Source organism: Pelodiscus sinensis, chromosome 13, assembly GCF_052426305.1.
Source record: "Pelodiscus sinensis isolate ZL-2025 chromosome 13, ASM5242630v1, whole genome shotgun sequence".
NCBI lineage: Eukaryota > Metazoa > Chordata > Testudines > Trionychidae > Pelodiscus > Pelodiscus sinensis.
Genome location: NC_143064.1, coordinates 44,668,301 through 44,690,370, shown reverse-complemented (window position 1 = coordinate 44,690,370; position 22,070 = coordinate 44,668,301). Strand labels below are relative to the sequence as shown.

Here is a 22,070-nt window from a genome sequence, read left to right as displayed (position 1 = left end):
GTAGGGAAAGGGTTTTGGACTCCGAGCTTGGTGGAAGTGAATTCCCCAGGGTTTCCCCCTAGCAGGGGCTAAGTGCTTTTAAATCTTGTTTTTCTTAATGTCTTCACTACTCCCTCTCCCGTGCAGTTTGTTTGATTTTCTCTCCCCCCCCCCCCTCCACAGCATCTCCTGCTGCTTCCTCTACTTGCTCTCCTCCTGGTAGGATGCAGAGCCTCTCAGACTAAAAGGGGAGGCTGTACGGGCATAAGCAATCAACATGAGGGCTGGAGAACCTGAGATCTAGTGGTGCTGGGACTGTGGGGAGGGAGAAACCAGCTCCCGCCTGTTACGATCCTGTGCTCGGGTCAAGCTGTTTGTGCCCCTGGCAGAGGGGCAGGCAGCTACAGTTCTGTGCCAATCTCAGCAGAGGGAGGAACCGCCACGTGCTGTCTCTGGAGAGCAGACCCTGCTACTGATCTGAGCCCATAGCGGGGTATCCTCCATGCCAGAGCGGTGGGACTTCTCTGGTGGGGCAGTGGCCTGTTTCCCCTTACGTGGTTTTTGCTTCTGCACCTCCCACCCACCAAATCCTCCCTGCTGCCCAGGAGGCCGGCTCCCGCTACCTTCCGCAGATTTATTCATTGAAAACACAAAAGGCTGTTTAGGGGGCAAAACAGTTGCCAACAGATAGGCAGCAGCCCCCTCTTGGAAGAAAGGAAAAGCGAGTCGAAGGACACGAGTCGAAGTCCACATTCAGTGTCTGGGAAGGCAGTCTGGGTACTGGCTGCTGGTCAAGGCTCACCACAAAGGGCCACCTGTTTTAATAAAGGTTTTCTTGCTGTGGCTGGTGGCGTCAGGACTGGAGTCATTCCCGCGGCTGGCTGAGAGGGCGCTTACCCCTGCCTCTGGAAGGGAGTGCCTGGAGCGTGGCTGTGAAGGGCAAGGAGCAGGAGAAAGTGGCTGCTGCTAATTGTGAGGGCGAGAATAGGTTCTTGTCTGCCCCGGCCTGTCTGTTCTGTGTGGGTCCGGCTGAGCTATTTGCCTGAGGGGCTGCTTCAGCACAGAGGTAGACTTCGAATCTTGCAGCTGGATGTTTGTGGAGCTAAGGGGGTGGGGAGTGGGTGTGGGTGTGGGGGGGGGGATCTCTGCCTGTCATTGCTACCTGCACTCTGCCCTAGGGCCTGTCTTTGTTCACCTCCCCACCCATCCTTGTACCCCTTGGAGAAGGGGAATGATGAGGGTGGGAGGTTAAGAGAAGCTAGGGTGGCAAACCGGCCCCCTGCACTACTAGCCTGTCTGCAGGAGTCCTGCACCGAGGCTGGACTGTGGCCCTCAGACTCAGCCAGGCCTAGTGTATAGGGAAGTTGGGGGATCTGGGGTGGGTTTTTTTTAACCTTAATTGGTTAAAAATCTGATGGGAGTTTGGTTTAAAGTAGGAAAGAAAATCCCTGGGTGGCCAGAGCCTGCTGCCTGAGGAAAGCTACAGGCAGCAGCCTGGGCCCGCTCCAGGCCCTGTAGGAGCCAGGTGGGGATTCTGACCTTGGGCCTGAGGCAAAGCTCAGCCTTTGTAGTTGTCTGATTCCTAAACCTGGGTCGGCCCTGGACCTCAGAGAAGCCCTCTTCCCTCAGTGACTGTGTCTAGCTCCTGCCGGGAGGCGGGGGCTGCAGGCGGCCTAGCCCCCTTCCCGCTCTTTGGAACAAGCCTCGTACAGTAGCAATTCACAGGGTGTTCTGGGCAGCGCTCACAGCTCCCCCTCGGCTGGCTGTGCTGAGGCCATGCTTGATGGGTTTGTCGGGGTGGCACAGGCAGGTCTTGCTGTGCTTGTCCTGCATGGCAAACCGGGGGGGGGGGGGCACACTTCATGGTTGGGAACTCTACTGCTGCTGGAGCTGGTTTCTTCCAAGAGAGGAATGAAATAACCGTAGGAGTGACCTACATCTCCCCATTGATCTGCTCCTGCTCCCTGCTGCCTGACCTGGTCTGAGAGTGATGGAAATGGGTAGTGTGGGGTGCTGGTTCTGTGACAGCTCAGCCCTGCTGCTGCTTCCCCTCCCTCCCCCCCAGAAAGTCTGTGACATTTGGCAGCATCTCCTCCCTCGCCGCTGGCCCAAGGGCCGTTCCTGTCCCCTCAGGCTGCGGGGCTGGGATGGCGAAGGGCTGCCCGCGTGCCAGTGGCTCACTCGCACATGTCCCTGCTGTGCGCGCGCTGGGTGGCCTCCTGGCCGCTCAGCAGGTAGGTGTCGATGAAGGTGAAGAGCTCCTCCGGCGTGAGGGGCTCGATGTAGCGCTCGCGGTCCAGGCCCTGCTTGTCCAGCAGCACCATGTTGAACTTGGCGCGGGTGACGTGCAGGAACTGTCTGTGGAAGCAAGGCAGGGGCAGCTGAGAGCCGGCCCGAGCCGCGGAGACTGGCGGCAGCTGGGCCCGTCCCCCCACTCCTCTTTATACACCCCGTCCTGCGCTGGCTGCCCCGTTTCCCAGCCTGCATGAGGGACCCTCATCGGCTACTGGCCCTGCCCCTCTGTGCTCTAGGATACAGGCTGCCTCTTTGTTTACGTGAGTCCAGTCCTAGCCTGCCCCTCTCCCCTACCTGCTGGATTTTGTGGGACCCTTTGGTTTTTCCACAAGCCAGGGCAGGACCGTGTGGGGGCCCTGTTGAGTTTGGGGGGGAGGGGTCTGCGTGGCAGCCAGGTGGCAAGCCTGGACACGGCCATTCCGGCTGCACAGACACCACAGTTTGTCCTCCCCACTAGTGCCAGCCGGCGTCACGCATCCCGTGCTCAGGACGACGGGTGCCTTTCCTGTGAGCAGCTGTGTCTGGAGGCTCCGTCACTGTGCTCCACCACAGTCTGCTGGGCTGGGACTCCGCCCCAAAAGCACAAACCTCTTCTCCGCCATCTCCACGCATTTGCGAAAGCAGTAGCTACTGCGTCTGTCTCCCACCCCATCTACCTGAGCTCCTCGATGATGCCAGGGGAGAGCTGGTGCTCCCGGATGCGGCCCACCTCGTGGGGGGGCTGCCCCACCAGCTCCAGGACGGTGACGTGCCGCAGGTCCAGCCCGCAGGTGGCTTGCTGCAGAGAGGAGAAGAGCCCGTCACAGGCTGCGGGCTGGGTTTGGGGCAGGAGGCGGCGCAGGGGAGGGTCTCACCTGCAGCATGGCGATCTGCATCTTATAGTAGCGATCGGAGGGGTCGGGAGCCGAGACGAGGAGGAGCCGCCGTTTCTCGTGGAACTGATCCAGGAGGCTCGTGGCCGAGTTCACGTCCACATTGATCTGCATGGCTGAGGCGGGAAGGTGGGTGCGTGAGCTCCAACAGGGAGGTGGCTGGCAGGGGTGCCCGATGCACCTGCCTTCTGTCTGCAGGACCCTAGCATGGCCTGCTCTAGAAGTCAGCTGCCTCTGCCCTTCTCCCAGGGGCTGAGGGCCTCTGGTCTCCATCACCATTTCTCTAGCAGAGGGCAGCAAATATGCCGGGGGGGGGGGCAGCATCCCTGTGTCCCATGAACTGGGGAGTTTGCATCTCGCTCTGTGGAGAGGCCCAGACCTGCACCGCATCAGCTGCAGCGACACGAAGGACCCATCCTCGTCTTCCCTCCCGCAGCCTGAGCAACGCTGACCCCACCAGGGCCACGCCAGCCAGGCCACGCAGATAGGGCCGCAGCAGGCCACACCTCCGTCTCCGCACTGGGGTCGGGGACTTCACGGTGGGCAGCCTGGCCGGCTTGGCTGCATTACTGCCTGGCCAGCAGGACACAGGGCTGACTAGGGCTGGTGTGTGAGACCATTTTAACAAATGGCCAAACCCGGGAAGGCTTTGACTCTTCCCCATCACCAGGCTTACACTGCGGGGGCAACTCCAACGACTTCTGGGGCCGCGCTCTAAGGAGAGCAGCAGCCTGAGACGTCCCTGTATCGTGCCCTTGAGTCTCTGGGGCTTGCGAAGAGGCGAGGGGTATTTTTGCCAGGCAGCACAGCTGCTGGGATTCCAGGAACCGGCCATGTGCCTATGCCCCACGGCTCAGATCTGGACCCACCCCTCCTTAGAGGCAGGTGGCATTCAGCTCCAGGGGTTGCTTTGGCACCATCAGAGAGGGGGCAGCTGGAGCCTGAAAGGCAGGGAGGTGGGAGTGGGGGCTCGGTGTGTGTCTGCACCAGGGACAGAGAGACTATCACAATCCCTGGCCACCCACTACCAGGGCGAGCCCAGGGACAGAGTGAACTCCAGCTGAGGGGCTGCTGGGCAAATCCAGCCCTGGAGGGGGGGGGGGAGAGGGGGATGCTGACAGAGCTGCACTGTGCTTCTTCCCGTATCTGCTTCATCTGCATAGCCAACCGGCCCCGCCGGCAGCCCGTGCTCCGCCCAGGGTCCCTGGCCGGGGATGCTCAGGCCGTGCAGGTGCTGCCTGTGCTGTCACTGGAGATATGGTGAGCTCTTGGGGCCTGGAGCCGCAACAGCCCCATTCAGGACAAGGGGGCGCTGCCGGGTGCATAAAACCCAAGAGTCGGGGCCGAGGCGGCTCAGTGGCTTGCAGGCTCTCGCCCCGGCCTGCGTGCAGCCGCTCCGCCCACGGCTCGCCCCGGACACTCACGCACACAGATGGGCTGGGATCCCGACCAGTGGCGGCTGGACTGGCAGACGCGCGAGGGGGTCCCCTGGCGTTCGTAGCCCCCGTCGCATAAGTACTCGCATGTGGCGCCGTAGTTATTGCCCTCGGAGGTGCAGCTGAGGTAGCCGTGCTGCGGCGGCTTCAGAACAGGGCAGCGACTCACTGCAAGGAGAGGGGAGATCAGGGAGGCGGCGGTACTGGGGGGTGGGGCGGGCTACCCCGCAGGCCCAAGTGAGCATCCAGGGTCAGAAGTGGCCTATGTGCCCATAGGACGGGGGAGGCGGCCCCAGGCAGCCTGGTATGGCCAAAGGCCACAAGGGAGAGGAGGAGAAAGCATCGGGTGGGCTGGCGTGGCCTGGGCTTAGCAGGGCTTTGGCAGGGCAGGAGCATGGGACCCACAGGTGACACAGGGAGGCAACATGCAGGAACCAAAACTCCTTCCCACACACCTGGGGCCTGAGCGTGGCCCCTATGCTCCCCCAGGGAAGACCTGGACGCTCCAGCCGAGACGCGGGGAGCTGAGGTCCCAGGGCTGTAGGCTCGGCCTTACCTAGGACTCTGACGATGAATTTGCAGCTGGCTCGGTTGTAGGCCTGGTCGTAGGCGGTGTAACGGATAACGTGCTCCCCCTCCGGAAACTCCGACCCGGGTTCTGGGCCCCGCAGTGTCACTCTGGACCCAAAAGACACAGAGCTGCTTCGGTGGGGGGTGCCTTTCTCCCAACCGGGGCTTTGTTCAACCCCCACGTGGCCACTTCGGGGCAACAAAACCATCAGACCCCAGGGAAGGGGTCCTGCAGCCCCCCGCACTCACCGCTTGATGATGCCATCCGCAGAGTCCTTCACATGGGGCGGGTCCCAGTATACAGTGGCCGTCAGCTTCTCCGGCTCTGCCATCCTCTCGCGTGACTCTGGGCAGCGGATCTTGGGGGGCTCAATATCTGCCCGGGCAAAGCAAACATCAACGCCAGGGGGACCATTTGGGGCAAGGCCACAGTACAGGGAGGGGGAAGTTCAGCTAGAAACCCCGGGAGGAGGCAGTAAACCTCAGGGGGCAAGGAGCTAGGGGAAAGTGCAGGGACATGCAATAGTTCCTGCCCTAGCCAGGGCGAGCCATGCAGACAGCCCCCTGGGGCAGACACCCAGAATAATCTAGTGGGAGGGAGCTAGGCCAAAGCACAGGGCTAGGCCAAGCAACCCCCCTAAGCCAAAGGCCCATGCTGCCCCAGGGGCGTTAAGCAGGGGTACACCATGGGACGTGACCATGGCACTGCAGTCCCTAGCAGACAGCATCCAGGATTAATGGGGGTTTGTAGTCCCCCCAGGTGGGGAGAACAGGGAGAACCCATGAGGGTGGTAACAACCCCACCAAGGCGAACCTCTGAGCCGTTGTGGTCCCTACGGCACGTGTGCAGGATGAGCCAGGCTGGCAGGAAGGACAGCAGGGGGAGAATTTACCTACACAGACTGGCTCGCTGCCGCTCCACCGCCCATCCTCCATGCAGATCCGGCTGCGGTCGCCCTCCAGCTGGTACCCGGGGAGGCAGGAGTAATCACAGTGAGAGTCCAGCAGCGCCCCAGCAGAACACTGGTAGGAGCCGCTCAGCACGGCCGGCAGCACGTGGCACCGGATCTCTGCAACAGACCCAGCAGATCGGTTCAGCAGCTAGGCATGCAGAACCCCCTAGGGCAGTGTTTCTTAAACTTCTTAAGACAGAGGAACACCAAACAATATTTTTTATGAGGAATACCAAGGATTTTTTTGTTGAGAGGAAAAAAAAAAAGGTCGGGGGGGGGGAGGGGGAAGGGTCTTGGGAAAGTTATTGGGGGGGGGGGGAGGTTGCCTGCTCCTTTAAGGGTGGCCATTTTGAATTCTGTTGTTCTCCACAACACACTTCCGACTGCCCTGCAGCACACCGGTGTGCTGCAGAACACAGTTTAAGAAACACTGCTCTAAGGGCAGCACACAGTTCGGGGCTGCAGCACCAGGGCTGGCATGGAGCTCAGTTGCTCTAGGCCATGGGGTGGCTTGGCTGATAGGGCCCCTGGGGCTTTCTTCCATCCTTCAGGCAGCTGGTGGGGCAATAAACTGCAGGGCAAAGCTGCAGAGGTGAAGAGGGACATGGAAACGAAAGGCCGTCTATTCAGGCACGCAGAGATTAGTGATGGCTATAGGACACGGGTAGGCGGACCCTAAAAGAGCCTGTAATAATGTGTCTGTCCCCACTCTGGCAGAGAAAGAGTTAACTGGCACCAGGTAGCAATGCACCTGGCCCAGCTGAGAGGTTCTGGGTGATGAATCAAAAAGGAATGTAAGGCAGGCAAGGAGACGGTGGGAAAAACCAGGTCTTGGGATCTGGCCTGTGGGGTGGTCAGGAGAGACAGTGGGAAGCCACAGGAAAGGAGCAAGCTCCTGGAATGGCCCAGGAACCCTTTAATCCAGCAGGCAAGCGGGATACAGGAGTCTTCTGGGTCATCAAAGAATGCCAGGCCAGGTCTTAAAAATGAAAGCCAGGGCCAGGATGGCCAGTAATGTTGTTGGGAATGACCTGTCCGCACACTCTGAAAATACGCTCTCAAAGGCCGTGCCAAGGCAGCGCTGAGACACAGCGCATCTGCCAGACGTGTAAACGAAGCCCTGGTGAAAGCTGCATTTGCATACAGAGTCCACGGAGGGGAGGATGTGAAATCACCAGGGAGGTAGCACACGAGAGACCAAGCCATGGGGGTTATCCTGGCTCTAGGCACCGACAACCAACTTCGGGGCTACCAAGCAAAGGCAAGGAAGACACCCCTTGATTCTCACCTAGGAAGTAAAGGGCAGCGTGACCACATTCATGAAAACTGGATCCCACCTCTAGTTGGCTGGAAGGCAGCAAAGAACATTCAGGGTGAGACAAATGTCTTTAGACTCTCTCTTGGCCCTCGAATCTTTGACAGCAAACTGCTCACTGCCTGCACTGTCGGTCTGCCTCAGTGCTGTGGGCAGTGCTCCACAAACGGAGCCTGAGTTGAATCACTCAAGGTGGTGTGTGCACTGTTCCCTGCGAGCAGCAGACCTGGTATTTCTGTGGGGTCAGGCTTCTGGTGGAAAGAGCCATGGACACAGAGACCATGGGGAGAGGCACATGGGAACTGGGACTCCAGGAGAAAGAACTCGCAGAGCCTGGGAACGGGTTGGGGAAAGGGCTCAGAGCCAAGGCGAGGTCGGAAGTGGTCCAGGGAGGCCACTTGGCTGCTGAGGATGATGCTGAGGAAGCAGAGGTTGGCTGCCAGCTGCAGGATGCCTAAAGTAGAGGGAAGGGCTAGGCCAGCACAGAAAGGGGGTAAAAGCCCCTGAGGAAATGGGTGGAAAAACCATTGAGCCCAGAGTCTGGGTTGAAAGCTAAGGTTGCTGGACTAGTGTTTGGTGGTATTTTCCGCTACGCAGGAGGGGTGGCGCTGAACGGGACCTGACGGGAGACTAAGCCACGAGAAGAGGCAGGACACTGCAGGGGTGGAGCAGCTCCTGGCGGGAGGGGACAAAAGAAGACCGGCTAGGCTGAACCAGCCACGAGGGCACCGGCCAGCATCTCACACTTCTACAGCGCCCGAAACGCTTTACTAGCTGCATGCTGCAGCCGTTCCCTGTGTGTGCTGCTTGGAGCCCGTCTGGGCACCGGACCCAGCACGTGCCCTTTGTGGGTATGTCTAGACTACATGCCTCTGCTGGCAGAGGCATGTAAATTAGACTACCCAACATAGTCAAGGAAAGCCTTTGCTGACCGATCCCTTATGCCTCCTGAAACGAGGTTTACAGGATCGGTCGACAAAGGCTTTCCTTGCCGACCGATCCGCGTCTTGACTGCCGTGCTGTGCCGATGATCAGCTGAGCCGGCACAATGCGGCGGCCATTTTTATTTTAATGAAGCGGGGGATATTTAAATCCCCGCTTCACTGATTATGTCGGGTAGTCTAATTTACATGCCTCTGCCGGCAAAGGCATGTAGTCTAGACTGAGAGTCTCCAATGCGTTGTCGCCACCCTCAGAATTCAGCAGTCAGTCTGGCTTAGGAATCATTTGAAATCATAACTGTGGGGCTCTTTGACTATTGGTTCCTGAGCTTTAAGGTGTGTCTGGGCCACGTCCGGCCACTTTTCTTCCCACGCAGGAGGGCTGGGAAGATTTTTAATGACAGCTGGGAGTGTCTCCGAATCACGGGTCCTGGAGCTGGGTGTTTAAGGCAAACATCAAATCTCAGGAGACGTGTGATAAAATTGTGAGTCAGCAGCTCTGTCGCTGCCGTTTCCTGTTAGTGAACGGAGGTCAGGTCCCAATAGACATGAAGTGCTGCCCCTAGGACCAATGCCAAACAGTCCCTCCCCGTTGTCTGTCGCATAACTCAGCATGCGTCTCCATCAGGACAGCATGCTCACATGCACGGGAATGTTCATGTGCACCCCAGGACAGCATGCTCATGCGCATTGGAATGTTCACACTCACCCCAGGATAGCATGCTCACATGCACAGGAATGTTCACGTGCACCCCAGGACAGCATGCTCACGTGCATTGGAATGTGCACACTCACCCCAGGATAGCATGCTCACACGCACAGGAATATTGATGTGCACCCCAGGACAGCATGCTCACGTGCACAGGAATGTTCATGTGCACCCCAGGACAGCATGCTCACGTGCATTGGAATGTGCACACTCACCCCAGGATAGCATGCTCACACGCACAGGAATATTGATGTGCACCCCAGGACAGCATGCTCACGTGCATTGGAATGTTCACGTGCATCCCAGGACAGCATGCTCATGTGCACTATGTTCATGCACACCCCAGGACAGCATGCTCACACATGCACTGTAATGTATACACTCACCCCAAGACAGCATGCTCATGCGCACTGGAATGTTCACACTCACCCCAGGACAGCATGCTCATGTGCACTGGAATGTTCACACTCACCCCAGGACAGCATGCTCATGTGCACTGGAATGTTCACACTCACCCCAGGATAGCATGCTCATGCGCACTGGAATGTTCATACTCACCCCAGGACAGCATGCTCATGCGCACTGGAATGTTCACGCACACCCCAGGACAGCATGCTCACATGCACTGGAATGTTCACACTCACCGGAGGACAGCATGCTCACACACACTAGAATGTTCACACACACTCCTCTCCCATACAGGACTTACGTCTGCAGTAGGCAGTGCCAGTCCAGCGCCGGCTCGGCAAGCACTGCACCGATCTCTGCCCTAATAGCCGGAAGCCTCGATCACATGAGAGTAGGCAGCGCGTTCCCAGGCTGCTGCGGTAATTCCCTCCCCGTGGGGAGTAGCAGGTCGCCTCTCCATAGTGGATATTTAATGGGTAGCACCACTGGGGAACTAGGAAACAGAGAGAAGAGGGGAGATATTGATGCTAAATATTCAGACAGGCTAGCCTAGCTAGACAGATAGTAACACTTTACACCTAGGTCTTAACAAGGACACTAATTATCTTACCCATTACAAAGATAGCTTCTCCAATTATCACTTCTAATATCATTAGCTCACAGACATTTACCTCCCCCCTTCATCCCCCTTCTGTTCTGAAATTTGATTTGTCCTTTTCATATTTGTTAATTTTTTTGATTGTATTCTTTGGTATATATGGTCGTGCCTATTTTCTTCCACACTTTGATCTGAGGAAGTGGGTCTGGCCCACGAAAGCTCATCACCTAATAAACCATCTTGTTAGTCTTTTAAGTGCTTCATAGTCCTGTTTTTTTGTTTTAGCTAGACAGACTGTGCTTCGTTTCCAGACATTTGGGGTAGCTTGAGGCCAGTTCTGGTCAGGGTGCCCTACTATGGGCCGGCATGCAACTGTTACCTCGATAGTCCAGAGCAGGAGCTGGGGGAACCTCTTCCACATATACTTCATTGTTGTACGTCTCCGCAGTGTCGTAGCCAGAGCCTAGGAAGAGGAGAGAATGGTGAGGTGGGGTCTCAGCGTGAGCACCATGCTTCCGTATCCCTCCCCAGACTCGCCTGTATGAGGCGCTGGGTGGGGGTGGGGGTGGGCAGAGTAACAGTGACAAGAGCTGCACTGATGCTGGTCTCTAGGGAATTAGCCCTCTCCAGAATGCCTGCAAAGAGACTTGTTCCCTGGGCAACATCTGCTTCCTACAGCAACGTCTCCCAGGCTGGGGTCTCCTGAGAGGGGAACCCCCCCACCCAGGCCCTGGCTTCCCCTCAGCATTCACAGCCCTTGTTAAGGGTCTGTCTCCATCCCCCTGGCAACCTGGAACGCCGGTCTCCTCCCGGGCTCCGTGGTACCCAGGAGCAGAGAGCGGAGGCAGACCCACTGGGGCAAGGCCTGCACTGCCCCACTGCCCACAGAGGGGGAAACACTGGGATTCCCTCTGCACTGGAGTGAACCCCTCAGGCCTATCAGATGAGTGTGGTCACCTCACGAGTAAATGGCTGCCCTAACAGCAGGCCTAAAGTCCTGCAGGGATTGGCTGCTGGAGCAGGCTGAGGGGTTTGCTCCTTTCTCGCTGATACTTGATTCTCTCCCTCGGTCCCAATCTCCGTAGGCAGAGCTGCAGCCGAGCGCTGAGGGGGGAGCCCATCCAGGCAGGCGCTGCCCTCCTCCCCCAGCGGGCACTGGCAGTGACGTGGGCTGTGTGGCTGGCACCATCCAGCAGACTAAACAGCCTGCTGGGCCAGGCTGGTTCATGACAGGAAGTGGGTGTCGGCGCCCAGCTGGACAGGGGACAACTCGGTTCTTTCACGAACAGCATTCCAGGAAGCCCTGACTGATCACTCCCCTCTCGTGCCCCCCTGCCGCGCAGTAATGGGGGGAGTGGTGGGAAGAACCGGATCGGGCCCCTGCTCATCCCCGCTGTGCAACTCGGCAAAGGGATCCCTCTCAGGCTAGGCTTGGGGTGGGCAGAGGTCCAGCGCTGAATGCCCATGGAGACAAAGGGTCCCTCTCTTAGCCATGGCCAGCAGCGAATGCATCTGAGCCTCACTGAATGAAATGGGCTGAGGGGCAGCATTCCTGAGCTGTGAGCTCACCTTTCCTCTGGATTTCCTCTCCAGACTCTTTCTTTCCCGGCCTATTCCAGAGACTATGTGAGGGGCTCGATTTTGCTCCTATTTTTAGTGCCTGTGCCTCATGCATCATTTCTGGATTAGCCTTGAAAGTAGCTGTGTGTGCTAATCGGGATCCCAGCTGTTTCCCTGCACAAGCGGGAGCGCAGGCTCCTGTGAGGCGTGAGCTGGGAAAGGAAAGCCCCGCTCAGAGCAAGGAGGGAGAGCGGATCACCCTGGCCTCAGGATCGGAGCACCACCGGCCCTAGGAAGACCGGTAAGTCTCACTGGGAGCTGCTCCGATCCTCCACCCCACTTCCCGCACTGACCCACACTGGGTCCAGAGACTTGCCTTCTCTGTTGCTCTCCCTGCCATGCTGCAGTGCTGACGGGTGCGGGGGATGTGGCAGGAGAGGGGTGTTTGCCACCTAAGTACACGCCATCCACCAGCCCCTCTGAAGCGCCAACATGCCGGGGGAAACTTTATGAACTATCACAACTCCCCTATCCCACCCTGATACCCAGCGAACCTGCCCTGTCCTCGGATCCGCTCGTTTCTACAGAGCCTTTCGCACACTTCCTACGTGCAGCACCGCTCACGTGCAGCCACCTCTGGGCACCAGCACCCACCATGCAGGGAGCCTCGGGGGGAGCATCCAGGCAAGCGCCCTGCTCTGCTGCAAAGTGCCGGGAGACGTTTGACACCCACCCCAAGCAGCCAGCACCTCCGTTTTTAAGGCTCACACGCAGCAAAGCGCACGGGACTCAATGTATCTACCTCATCGGAAGGCTGGGCTGACTCAGCCCCGCTGCGATCTGACTGTGTGGTTATAAACCTGACGCGGAGGCCACAGAGCCACCCCCTCCAGGAGAGAGTGAGGCATACGTGGAGACAGGGCTTTTTCATCCCCGTCTGTATTTACCCAGTGATATCACCACTCAGTGTGAATCAGGCGGAGGCTGAGACAACAAAGCAGAGAGGATCAAGGATGAGACTACTGAGACCAGCCTAATGCATTTGGGTCACAGCTCTCCAGGGGACTGCAGAGGCCTTTACAGTGGTTGGAGGTCTGGGCCTCCAGAAAGCCCCTTCTACCCTCCCCTGGCACTAGTTCACAGCTGGGATGCTGGGTTTGGACAGCAAATAAGCGAAGGGGTTGTAAGTGGCCTGGTTAGCCACGGCTCGGATTTTGGTCTGAGCACTCGCGGTGGCGATTCTAGGAAAACAACCGCCTACAGTGTGGGAAAATGTAGCTCCTGTCACTGCGGCTGGCGCAGGGGAAGTTTGGTTGTTTATGCCTCTCTGGTTGGGTTCCTAACCCCAGTGTTGCTGGGTTTGTCTCTTCCACTCCCTACCCCCAGCAGAGAGTCACCGCAGGCTCAGCCAGTAGGTTGCCAGGTGTCAGGTTTTGAACCGGGCAATCCAGTATTTGAGCTTTCTGTTCGGGAAACAAATTGAGAAAATATAAATGAGAAAATATAAACGTCCGGTATTTTCTAAATAATGTAGATTGTGATGTAATGTCAAGCGTGTCTGTTTTTTTTTTTAAACCATCTGGCAACCCTATCGGCCAGGCCTTCTGAGCAGTCCTGTCAGACTGGCCCCAGTCTCCCGGGGTAGGTTCGTCTCTTGCTCCCCAGCTCCTTCCTAATCTCCCAACCGCCAGCTCCTCCCTGCCACTCAGCACACTGCAGGGCAGGTCCACTTCGATACTTTACTTGTCTCCTCCCTACATGGCTGCCTGCTACCTGGATCCCCACAAGGAGAGAGAAGAGAGCACCTTGCTGAGGTGTGCCTGGCCTCCGTCACCAGGCCCAGGGCTGGCTTTAGGAAGTGCGGGGCCCAATTTGAACAATTTCGACGGGGCCCCGCAGCAATTTTGGTTGAGCAAAAGAAAGAAAAAAAAAAACGCACACAAAAGTTTCAACGGGGGGGAGGGGCAGAAATTTTTTTGGTTGAGCCAAAAAAAAACCAACAACACCGGCACACAAAACCCCCCCCAGCTACCTCCCCCGCAAAGCCCCGGAGGTAGTTAACACCCCCCCCCCCCCCACGATACAGGGAAACCCTGCACTCAACTCACACCTCCTGCAGCACAGACAGCCGCTGCATTCCCCCTCTGGTGCTGATGCTCCCTCCCACAGTGCACCCAGCACAATTCCGGGTTCAGGGTGTGGGGCCCCTTTAGGCGCAGGGCCCGATTCGGGGGAATCGGACAAATCGGCCTAAGGCCGGCCCTTAACCCATTCCTAACGGGGTCACCTTTCCCGGGGTGCTGAGGTTTGGCTGAACTTAGTCCTTTATTCCAGCAAACTCAGAGCTCCCCTCCATGCTCCCGTCCCCCGCCTCCTTCACCACACTCGAGTGCCCCCAGCTATGTACTGCACCAGCTCCCGCTGCTCTACTCCTTTACCGACGCCCCCAAAGAGAAGCAGGTTCTCCCTGGCCCTGAGAGAGGCCCCCTTCACTCCCTCAGCCCCAGCTGCTGCTGGGTGGACACCGACCTTCATACCACGTGGAGGACACCAGCCTGGTGAGGAACAGCAGCAGGAGCGGTGCTTCTCCTTGCGCCATTGTAGCATGGACGGTGGACCTGTGCCTGGGGGGCTAGAAACCAGCAGGCAGGCTGCTGCCCAGAGATCCCAGCAGGCAGCAGTGTAGACTGGAACCTAGAATAAAGAGAAATGGGTTTGAAACAGAACCCAGGGCCACTGGTTATTGCTCCACACATGCTTGTTTTCTCCCCCAGCTGTGCTCTCCAGGCCAGGGTGGTCAGATCCAGATTTTTCCCCGGTATTGTCCACCCCAGGCATTGACAACTCAGGAGTCTGATGCCTTGCCATCCCGAGGGGCTTAAAAATTACGAGATTTTGAAAAATAGCAAATGCTGGGATCGCTTTAAGGGGTGTTTTTATTTTAAAGCCTCCAGGAAATCCAACATTGAGGGCTAGAAACTTCCTTTAAAAAAATGAAAGGAGAGATTCCCTGAGCTTTCAGAACCCCTCTCCACCAAATCATGAGATTCATGATAAAATCATAAGAGTTGGCAACACTGTTTTCCACCGAATCAAAGGCTGGTTAATGTGGAAGAAATTCATGCTGAAATGAGACGGGACTTACTCCAAAGCGGGTAGTTTGAGACCAAGTTCCAGGGTTCTGTTAAGTAATTCTAATAATCTGGGCTCATTTCTAACGGAAATTCACCACATCTAGAGCACAAGCAGATCATAATTATTGGAACCGAAGGGCCAAGTTCACCATTGCCCTACATCTTGTGCGATCACTTGCACCATTGCCGTGAGTGAAAAGGCTCCCAGGTCAGAAGAGGTGTGTTTATCAACTGATTGATGCTAGTGTGAATGGCTGTACACGACAACAGGGGATTGGGCCCATATAAACAGGTAGAAAAGTGGAGAGCGTGGGGGGGGGGGGGAAGGGAGATACAGAAGCGAGGATAAACCCTCCAGAAAAGAGGCTAGCTAAATGCACTGGTTAGTAACACCTCTTCCATCCCCTTTCCTCCCCCCTCCAATTTTTTTCTCCCCTCCTTCCCTTATTTATTCTTGGTTGTGGACTTCCAGCACTCCGGTCATCTGAAGAAGTGGGCTGTGCCCATGAAAGCTCATGATCCCATCGACATGTTTTGTTCGTCTTTAAAGTGCTACCAGACTATTGGTTGTTTTTTAAGTTTTTCCTGGTACAGACTAACTCCGTTACCCCTCTGAAACGTCTCTCTAGGACTGATTTTCTGGAGGAGGGCCTTGCTCCAGACAACATGGGGAGAGTTTCTTTGTGACTGACTCTCTAGGTTTGTTTGCTGTCTGAGTTAGAGCTTCCCTTCCCTCCTCTGGGATTCAGCCAGGGCAGAGCCTGGAGGCAGCTGCCCCGAGTGAGGACAGGTATTAGGGCCAAGGCAGGGAGCAAACATTATTTACAGGAAGCTCGGCTGGAACAGGCGTGAAAAAAAAATGCGTGCTCACTGTTTAGTGTGGCTTTAGGTCAGTGCTACTGCAATAGACGAGTGCGGCGGAAATGCATAAGGGCCGGGGAACTGGGGTACAGGACTGAGAGAGGGGAAGGAGGGCAGGCAGTGAAAAAGAATGAGATTTGGGGGGTGGGGAGAGGCACACAGGCAGACAGACTGGGTACCAGGAAATCCTAACTAAGAACTGGGAGTTTGTCTCTAACAAACACAGAGAAATAGCCAGGCAAATTGGCAAGTAGTTTTTGAGTGGAAAAGCAAAACAGGACAGAAATCCCTGCTCCTTCCTGGCGATGCTGGACAGTATATTTAAAGACACCCCGACTCCCATTTCTATTGTTCCCAGTCCTCCCACTAGCTCATATCGCTCTTCTAGCGTGTCAGATCATGCTCATCTCTTGAACCCCTCTGGGCCTTCTGTATACAGAGAAGCTTGTCCTACCTGTAGTAGTACCTGCTAGCTGGGATCCTTCCCCTGCCTGTGCAGGAGGAAGGTGTCTGGGGCTTGTCACGCAGCATGCAGGAATATTTGTCTTCAACCTCAGCTCCAGGGGCAGCCTGGTAGCTTAGTTCAAAAACTTTCTGTGTCCACGCTCCCTAGAGGGTCCCTTTCCCTTGTGGATGGACGTCAAATAGCTGGTTAAAGCTGCTCTTACCTGTTGCGCTGCTGCTCCTTCTCCTCACCCTCTCTCTCCTCCTCGCCGTCTCTTCAGGAAACTTGTGTTTTAACTTTCTCAAAGTGAGTGGTTTGTTCCGGCATGTCGGAGACTCCGCTAACGCTGCCCAGATGTGCGGGTGTCTGCATCTGCCAGATGTTTTCTTAAAGCTGTAGTGTCCCTCAGAGAGGAGGGGGAGAAAAGAGAGAAGGCTAGGGAGGAGGACCTCAGCCGGATTGTCGCCCTATGCAGGGTTCTAAGCAGCTAATCTATCCGCTGAAGCCCAAACGTGGACAGGACGGTGCCTCTCTCCTTGGCTTGCAGCCCACACGTACAGCAATAGCTACAGTAGCTAAGCCTGAGTCTAGGATATGGAATATTGAGGGCTGCATAATTCATGACTCAGCATGAGCAGGCTCTGCAATCCAGGGGACAGCAGAGCAACATTTCATAGGCTCCACCAGGCAGCCACTTTACCACAGTTCCCTTTGGCTGCACCCTTTTCAAATCCAAGCCCAGACCCAAGGATCAGGGAGGAAGGAGAACAGGCTCCCAAACTGGGCTAGGGTTGCCAGGTGTCCGGTATTGAACCAGACAGTTCAGTATTTTCGCTTCCTGTCCGGTAAAAAAAAACGGAAAATACCAGACACTTAAAATGTCCGGTACTTTCTGATTTTTTCCTGGCCAGAAGGCAAAAAGCCCGAGCTGTCTAGCTCAATATGGAGGCAGCCGGGCAACCCTAGTGCTTACCCAGTGTTTCCCAATTTTATTTGGCCATGGAACCCTTTTAAACTCAAAAGAATTTTGCAGAACCCCTAATCACAGTCTAATATATGGAACTGAAAAAGTAGACCACAAATAAGAATAATAATAAACAAATGCTAAACGAGGTCATGAGATCAACGTTTAGTTTAACTGCACATATTTAAAAACAAAAATCGCATCATATTAATTATTATTTTTTTAATTATAAAATGTTATTGTAATGGAATTTTCTCGCGGAACCCTTATTTTCACTTTGTGGAACTCCGGGGTTCCACGGAATACCGTTTAGGAAACGCTGGCTTACCAGGTTCTGCAGGGGAGCTGTCTGGCCCTGCGCAGGGAGGCAAGATGGCGGGCAGCCACCGGCAGCCTGTTAGGGCCAAAAAGCCTCACCACGTATTTTTTAAAGGAGCCACGTTTTTTGTTTTTTGGGGGTTTTTTTGCTTAACAACTCTCGGAGTCCTTTTTTTTTTTCGGTATTTTTTCTGAAACCATCTGGCAACCCTAACTGGGCAGTGTCTAGGGTTGCCAGGTGTCTGGTTTTCTACCAGATAGTCCCGTATTTGCGCCATCTGTCTGGTAGAAAAATTCAGAAAATACCAGACACGTGCAATGTCCGGTATTTTGTGAATTCCCGGCTGGGCACCAGAGGGAAGCCTGGCGGGGGCGGGGGAGCGACTGGGAGGCGGAGCGCAATTGGCTTTGGGAGCCCTGTGGTTGCTCGCAAAAGCCGGGTGGGGTGGGGCAGGGTGGGGGCCAGGACTCCCAGCCCCCCCACCCCACCCCACCCCGGTTTTGCACGGGACCAGAGGCTCCCAGTGCCAATTGTGGCCCCACCTCCTAGCTGGGATCCTCTGGATGTGAGCAGAAGCAGGGCCGGGGGGGAGGCGGTGGCTCCCAGCCCTGCCCCCGCCCAACTTCTGCTGGCAAGTAAAGGGAGTGCCTGCCGGGGGCGTGTCCGGAAGGACTCCGGCTGCGGCCAGTGGCTGCATCCCCCCTCCTTTGCCAGGTCTGCTTCCCGCCCCCTTTCCTCCGGGCCCCCCCATCCTCCCCTCCAGCCCCACGGCCCCGACCTCCCCCCCCAGCTCTGCTTCCCACCTCCCTTCCAGATGGTCCTCTCACCCCCCCCCCGACAAGTGTGTCCAGTTTTTTAGCAGGGTCTACCTGGCACCCCTAGCAGTGTCTGACACTGGGTTGGCAGCCTACCCCATGTCATGCAATGATCTGGGCTGCGGCTTACCTTTTGTACACTGGGGTCAATTTCTTTGCAGGTGTAAATTGGCACCAGTTCACACCAGCAGAAAAGCTGGCTCTAGGATTTTTTTTCACAAGATTTACCATCTTGTGGGACACTTCCCACATGCCCTTCCAAGGTAGGCGACTTTGGTTATCTTCACCCCATCGTGCAGACAGAGAAAGCGCCGAGAGTTGTCCAAAGCCACGGCGGTTCTGAGCATGGGTGCAATCAGACGCTCCTAGCTATAGCCTGTGCTCAGATCGCTGAATTGTGCTGAATGCATCTGATCAACCTGGTTCTTATAACTCCAGGGCATAAGACAGACGCTTTGATAGGACATTACAAATGTCTGCTATCCACAACCATTCTAATGATGGCCCCTAAACTATCCTCCCAGGAACGTGATGTTGCTGGAAGTGAAAAGAGAGACAAGGAGACTAGCAGGCTGGGGATAAAGGTCTCAGAATGAATCGCATCTTCTGTCGCTTAAGTAGATTCTATACTATCATTTCATGGCCATAGCGGGCAGCAAGATGTTCTGTTTCTCCGCCACGTCTGTCCCACGGAACTCCTCAGCTACGTCTACACTACATGGTTTTGTGGCAGAAAATATGCTAATAAGAGACTCATTAGCATAAATTGAGATTTCATTTGCATGTTTTCTGCCAATCCGTTTTTGCGCAACAACAAGCAATGTGGACGTTTCCTTTTTGTGCAAAACCCCCTTTTTGCACAAGATTGATATACCTCCCTTTTTGAGGCATAAGGATCTTGCACAAAAAGGGGATTTTGCGCAAAAAGGAAACGTCCACATTGCATGTTTTTGCAGAAAAAGCCCTTGCACAAAAACGGCTCGACTAGATTATGCAAATGAAGCGTGACAAAATGCTAATCAGTGCTTCATTTGCATTGCCGCTTCCAGCAAAAGCTGTAGTGTAGACATAGCCCTCAAGGAGGTGAATATGCTGCCCAGCTCAGAGCGCCTCCGGCTGGCTCTGGAGGTGGGCTATTGCAGTCTTCAGAATACGCTGATTGGATTTGGAGGGTGACAGGGTCGAAGGGGAAGTGCCACAGACCCTGGCTGTGTTCCAAACCGTCCCAATCACATGTTCTTGTGGTGTCAGAAGTGCTATGCAATCTGGCAATCTGGCCCTGTTCCCATCCTATGTGGGGAGAGCCGGCCGGAAATGGAGGAGTGCTTATTGAAACTGTTCATTAATGGCCCTTGCTCTCAGAGAAAGTCAGTCGCCAGTGTTCAGACAAGCTGCAGTTTACATGTGCTCCAGAAACAACTGTGAATACTAATGTCCTAAACAGCCACCCCCCAGTCTCTAACCTCCCCTTCCCGGGACAATTCACTGAGAAGTTTGCACTGGGCCAACTGAAACAATATTTGAAATCCCCAGGATCCGTGGAGTCCATCCAATTCAGTTTAGGAGCGGGCCCCAGCCCAGAAATGGTGCACAGATACGACCACAGAGAATGTGCTATAAAAAGGGCTAGTGGGGTTCCATTTTTATTTAATGTTTCTTGTGAATATATCAGTGACTACTGCCACAGAAACAGGCAAAAATCAGTGCAAAAACGATTAATTTTAACTAATTAATATTTTGGTGGATGGAAAGTTGGGGGGGAGGAGAATATTCAGTAGATTAATGCTTTGAATTGTGGTTTGCTGCAGAACTAAAACAGAACTCAAAACACAATGCCATTTCCGATTTAAAAACCCCCCAATGTTTCTGTAATCCCTAAATAAAACATTTCATTCAAATAAACAGTTTACCGTTACAGACTTAGAATTATTAGCCAAAAAATACTTACATTCAATAATTGGGCCATGCCTTTGCAGTACATATACTCACCTTCATCCTTTTCTCCTTTCTTTGGGTTTTTTTTTCAAAACTTTTGAATACTGCATTATGTGCTGACACATAATCTGATACAGATTTTTGTTTTCTTCTCATTTTAGCATGTCAGCTCTTTACACCGTTATCTGCTAGCAGCTTGAAATGTGTATGTGGTGGGCGTGAAATTATCAGTATGTTTAGAGGTGCACACTCTTCAGTGCTTGCATGAATGCCTGTTTGTTTATTGGGTGTATCTTTTAGATTGATACATAGCTGCATTTCCAAAACAAGGTGTTTTTATATATTTGACTGATACAAAAGTAGGCTGAAAATTGAGGTGGGGGGGAATGAATAATTTTGTAAAACCTAGGAATTTTTTTGGTGAAAATGGGCTTAAATGGCAAATGAAAGGGGTTAGAAATAAACACCTAGACAAAGCAGAGAATTCTGTGGTGACGATCCACTCAGGTCAAAAGCCAGGTCTTTTATGACATGGCTTGATTTTTTTCCCAGTGCCACTTCCTCTCAAATGCAGATCTCACCTCAGCCATCCTGAGGGGAGCTGACCCCATCTCAGCGCGGCAGGCTGAGGTGTGGGCTCCGTGCCCTGCACTTGCTGCCGTTTGCTTACTGGACGAAAGACAAGTTCAGGCTGATGATGGCCTCTTCCCCCACGACTCCCCAAGAGACGCTGGAATTCTCTGCCCCACCCAATGAGCTTCTGGACGCTAGAGGCATCCAGTATTGGGAGGCAGGAGTCTCTAGGTGCTAGGGAGGGGAACAGTTAACCTTCTAACCAGTAAGCATTACCAGGTGATGGTCACTGGTTACGGTTAACCAGCAGTGGCTGGAGCAGCCCCCATGTCCACTGCTGGTCTGGCCTGACTGGAGCAGGGCACCAAGGGCAGGGGTCCATCCCCGCCTGCCTGCCCCCTTTTAAGTGGTTAAACATAATATTTAACCAGTTAACTGATTAAGTGGGATTTTACATCACTACTGGGGCCAGCTGGCAGAGGGCACAGGGCTTGGGTTGAGTTTTATAGGGATCCCAGGGCTGCTGGCAGGGGGAGGCAAAGGGGGAAGTTGCCCCAGTGCCTGATAATTTAAAAGAGCCCGGGCCTTTTAAATCACCGCCGGAGTCCCATGCGGCACAGTCCGGCTGGCACGGAAGGCTGGCTAGGGGAGGCACCATGCAGTGTGGGCGGTGCCGAGGGCTGGTTGCCCTTTAGCCCTGCTCCCTTCTGCCTGAGGCCCCACCCCTTCTGAGGGTGCGGGAGCCGAGCCCTCTGCCCCACATGGCCCAGGGCCTGCCAAGTCTCTCTCGCCTAAGTTGGATGTATGCATTATAATTCATTAAAGTGGGTGGGTGGGTGGCTCTGAAGACCCATAGCCCACTGGTTGTCACTGCGACATGGATGGGTTGGATAAGATTTAAAGAGCTGTGTGTCTGTACCAAAAATGATATTCTTATGGCAGGCAACCAGGACACGGCACATCGTGAGCAGGCAGGAGGTAGCAACAATTATCACGCTGCGGGGTCACATGTGTCCCGGTCATTGTATGCCGCACAGTTGGCGCCTGTTTGCCTTCTGAGCCAAATGCTAATTGAGGGATTGTGAAATCTTCAAGAGAGGAAATTTACAGGAAGAAATAAACAGCAGGAAGGGATCCTGTTTACAAGTAAAACAATGGCTAGCTGGGATGTCTCTGAGGGAACCGAGAACCCACATCTTTCACGGAGGAGGCAAGTTACAGTGTGTTTGTCTTATGAATGGAGCTGGCTGTAAGGGTGTCTGCTCTGCTATTAAAAGCCAGGTTGGGGGGAGGGCGGGGGAGGGGACGACAGAGGCCCAGCTCAGGGGCTAATTGTTGTGTGCTGTTTGGGTTTATAGTGGATCCAGGCTCTAGGACCCTGTGAGGTG

At 55.0% G+C, this 22,070-nt stretch overlaps 2 protein-coding genes across 3 annotated transcripts in view; one reads left to right on the top strand and one right to left on the bottom strand.

The window, feature by feature from the left end:
- Window positions 1-149: 149 nt before the first annotated feature.
- On the bottom strand, window positions 150-16,516 carry SRPX2 (sushi repeat containing protein X-linked 2). Of its 2 annotated transcripts, XM_075896746.2 has the most exons (12): window positions 16,300-16,516; window positions 14,782-14,870; window positions 14,166-14,330; window positions 10,456-10,539; window positions 9,780-9,971; window positions 6,046-6,222; window positions 5,402-5,528; window positions 5,139-5,260; window positions 4,571-4,750; window positions 3,129-3,262; window positions 2,931-3,052; window positions 150-2,337 (listed from the first exon to the last, which is right to left on the bottom strand). In XM_075896746.2, the coding sequence occupies exons 3-12, from the start codon at window positions 14,233-14,235 to the stop codon at window positions 2,157-2,159; spliced, it is 1,389 nt and encodes a 462-aa protein (XP_075752861.2). In that variant the 5' UTR covers window positions 14,236-14,330; window positions 14,782-14,870; window positions 16,300-16,516; the 3' UTR covers window positions 150-2,156. The 2 variants fall into 2 exon arrangements, with proteins under 2 accessions (XP_075752861.2, XP_075752860.2); XM_075896745.2 differs by lacking the exon at window positions 14,782-14,870 and having other exon boundaries at window positions 16,300-16,515.
- The window catches only part of TSPAN6 (tetraspanin 6), a 23,141-nt gene continuing 12,860 nt past the window's right edge, over window positions 11,790-22,070 (top strand). Inside the window, exon 1 of the mRNA XM_006137425.5 lies at window positions 11,790-11,937. The gene's annotated coding sequence lies outside the window, so the exon portion shown is untranslated. The remainder of the gene's footprint in view (window positions 11,938-22,070) is intronic.

Excerpts from the sequence above, each read along its gene's own strand:
- SRPX2 (XM_075896746.2), bottom strand. The coding sequence starts at position 14,235 with ATGGCGCAAGGAGAAGCACCGCTCCTGCTGCTGTTCCTCACCAGGCTG. Across the intron at positions 9,972-10,455 it reads TCCTGCTCTGGACTATCGAG|TTCCCCAGTGGTGCTACCCA; the intron begins GTAACAGTTGCA and ends TCTGTTTCCTAG. Across the intron at positions 6,223-9,779 it reads TGGCACTGCCTACTGCAGAC|AGATCCGGTGCCACGTGCTG; the intron begins GTAAGTCCTGTA and ends GGTCTGTTGCAG.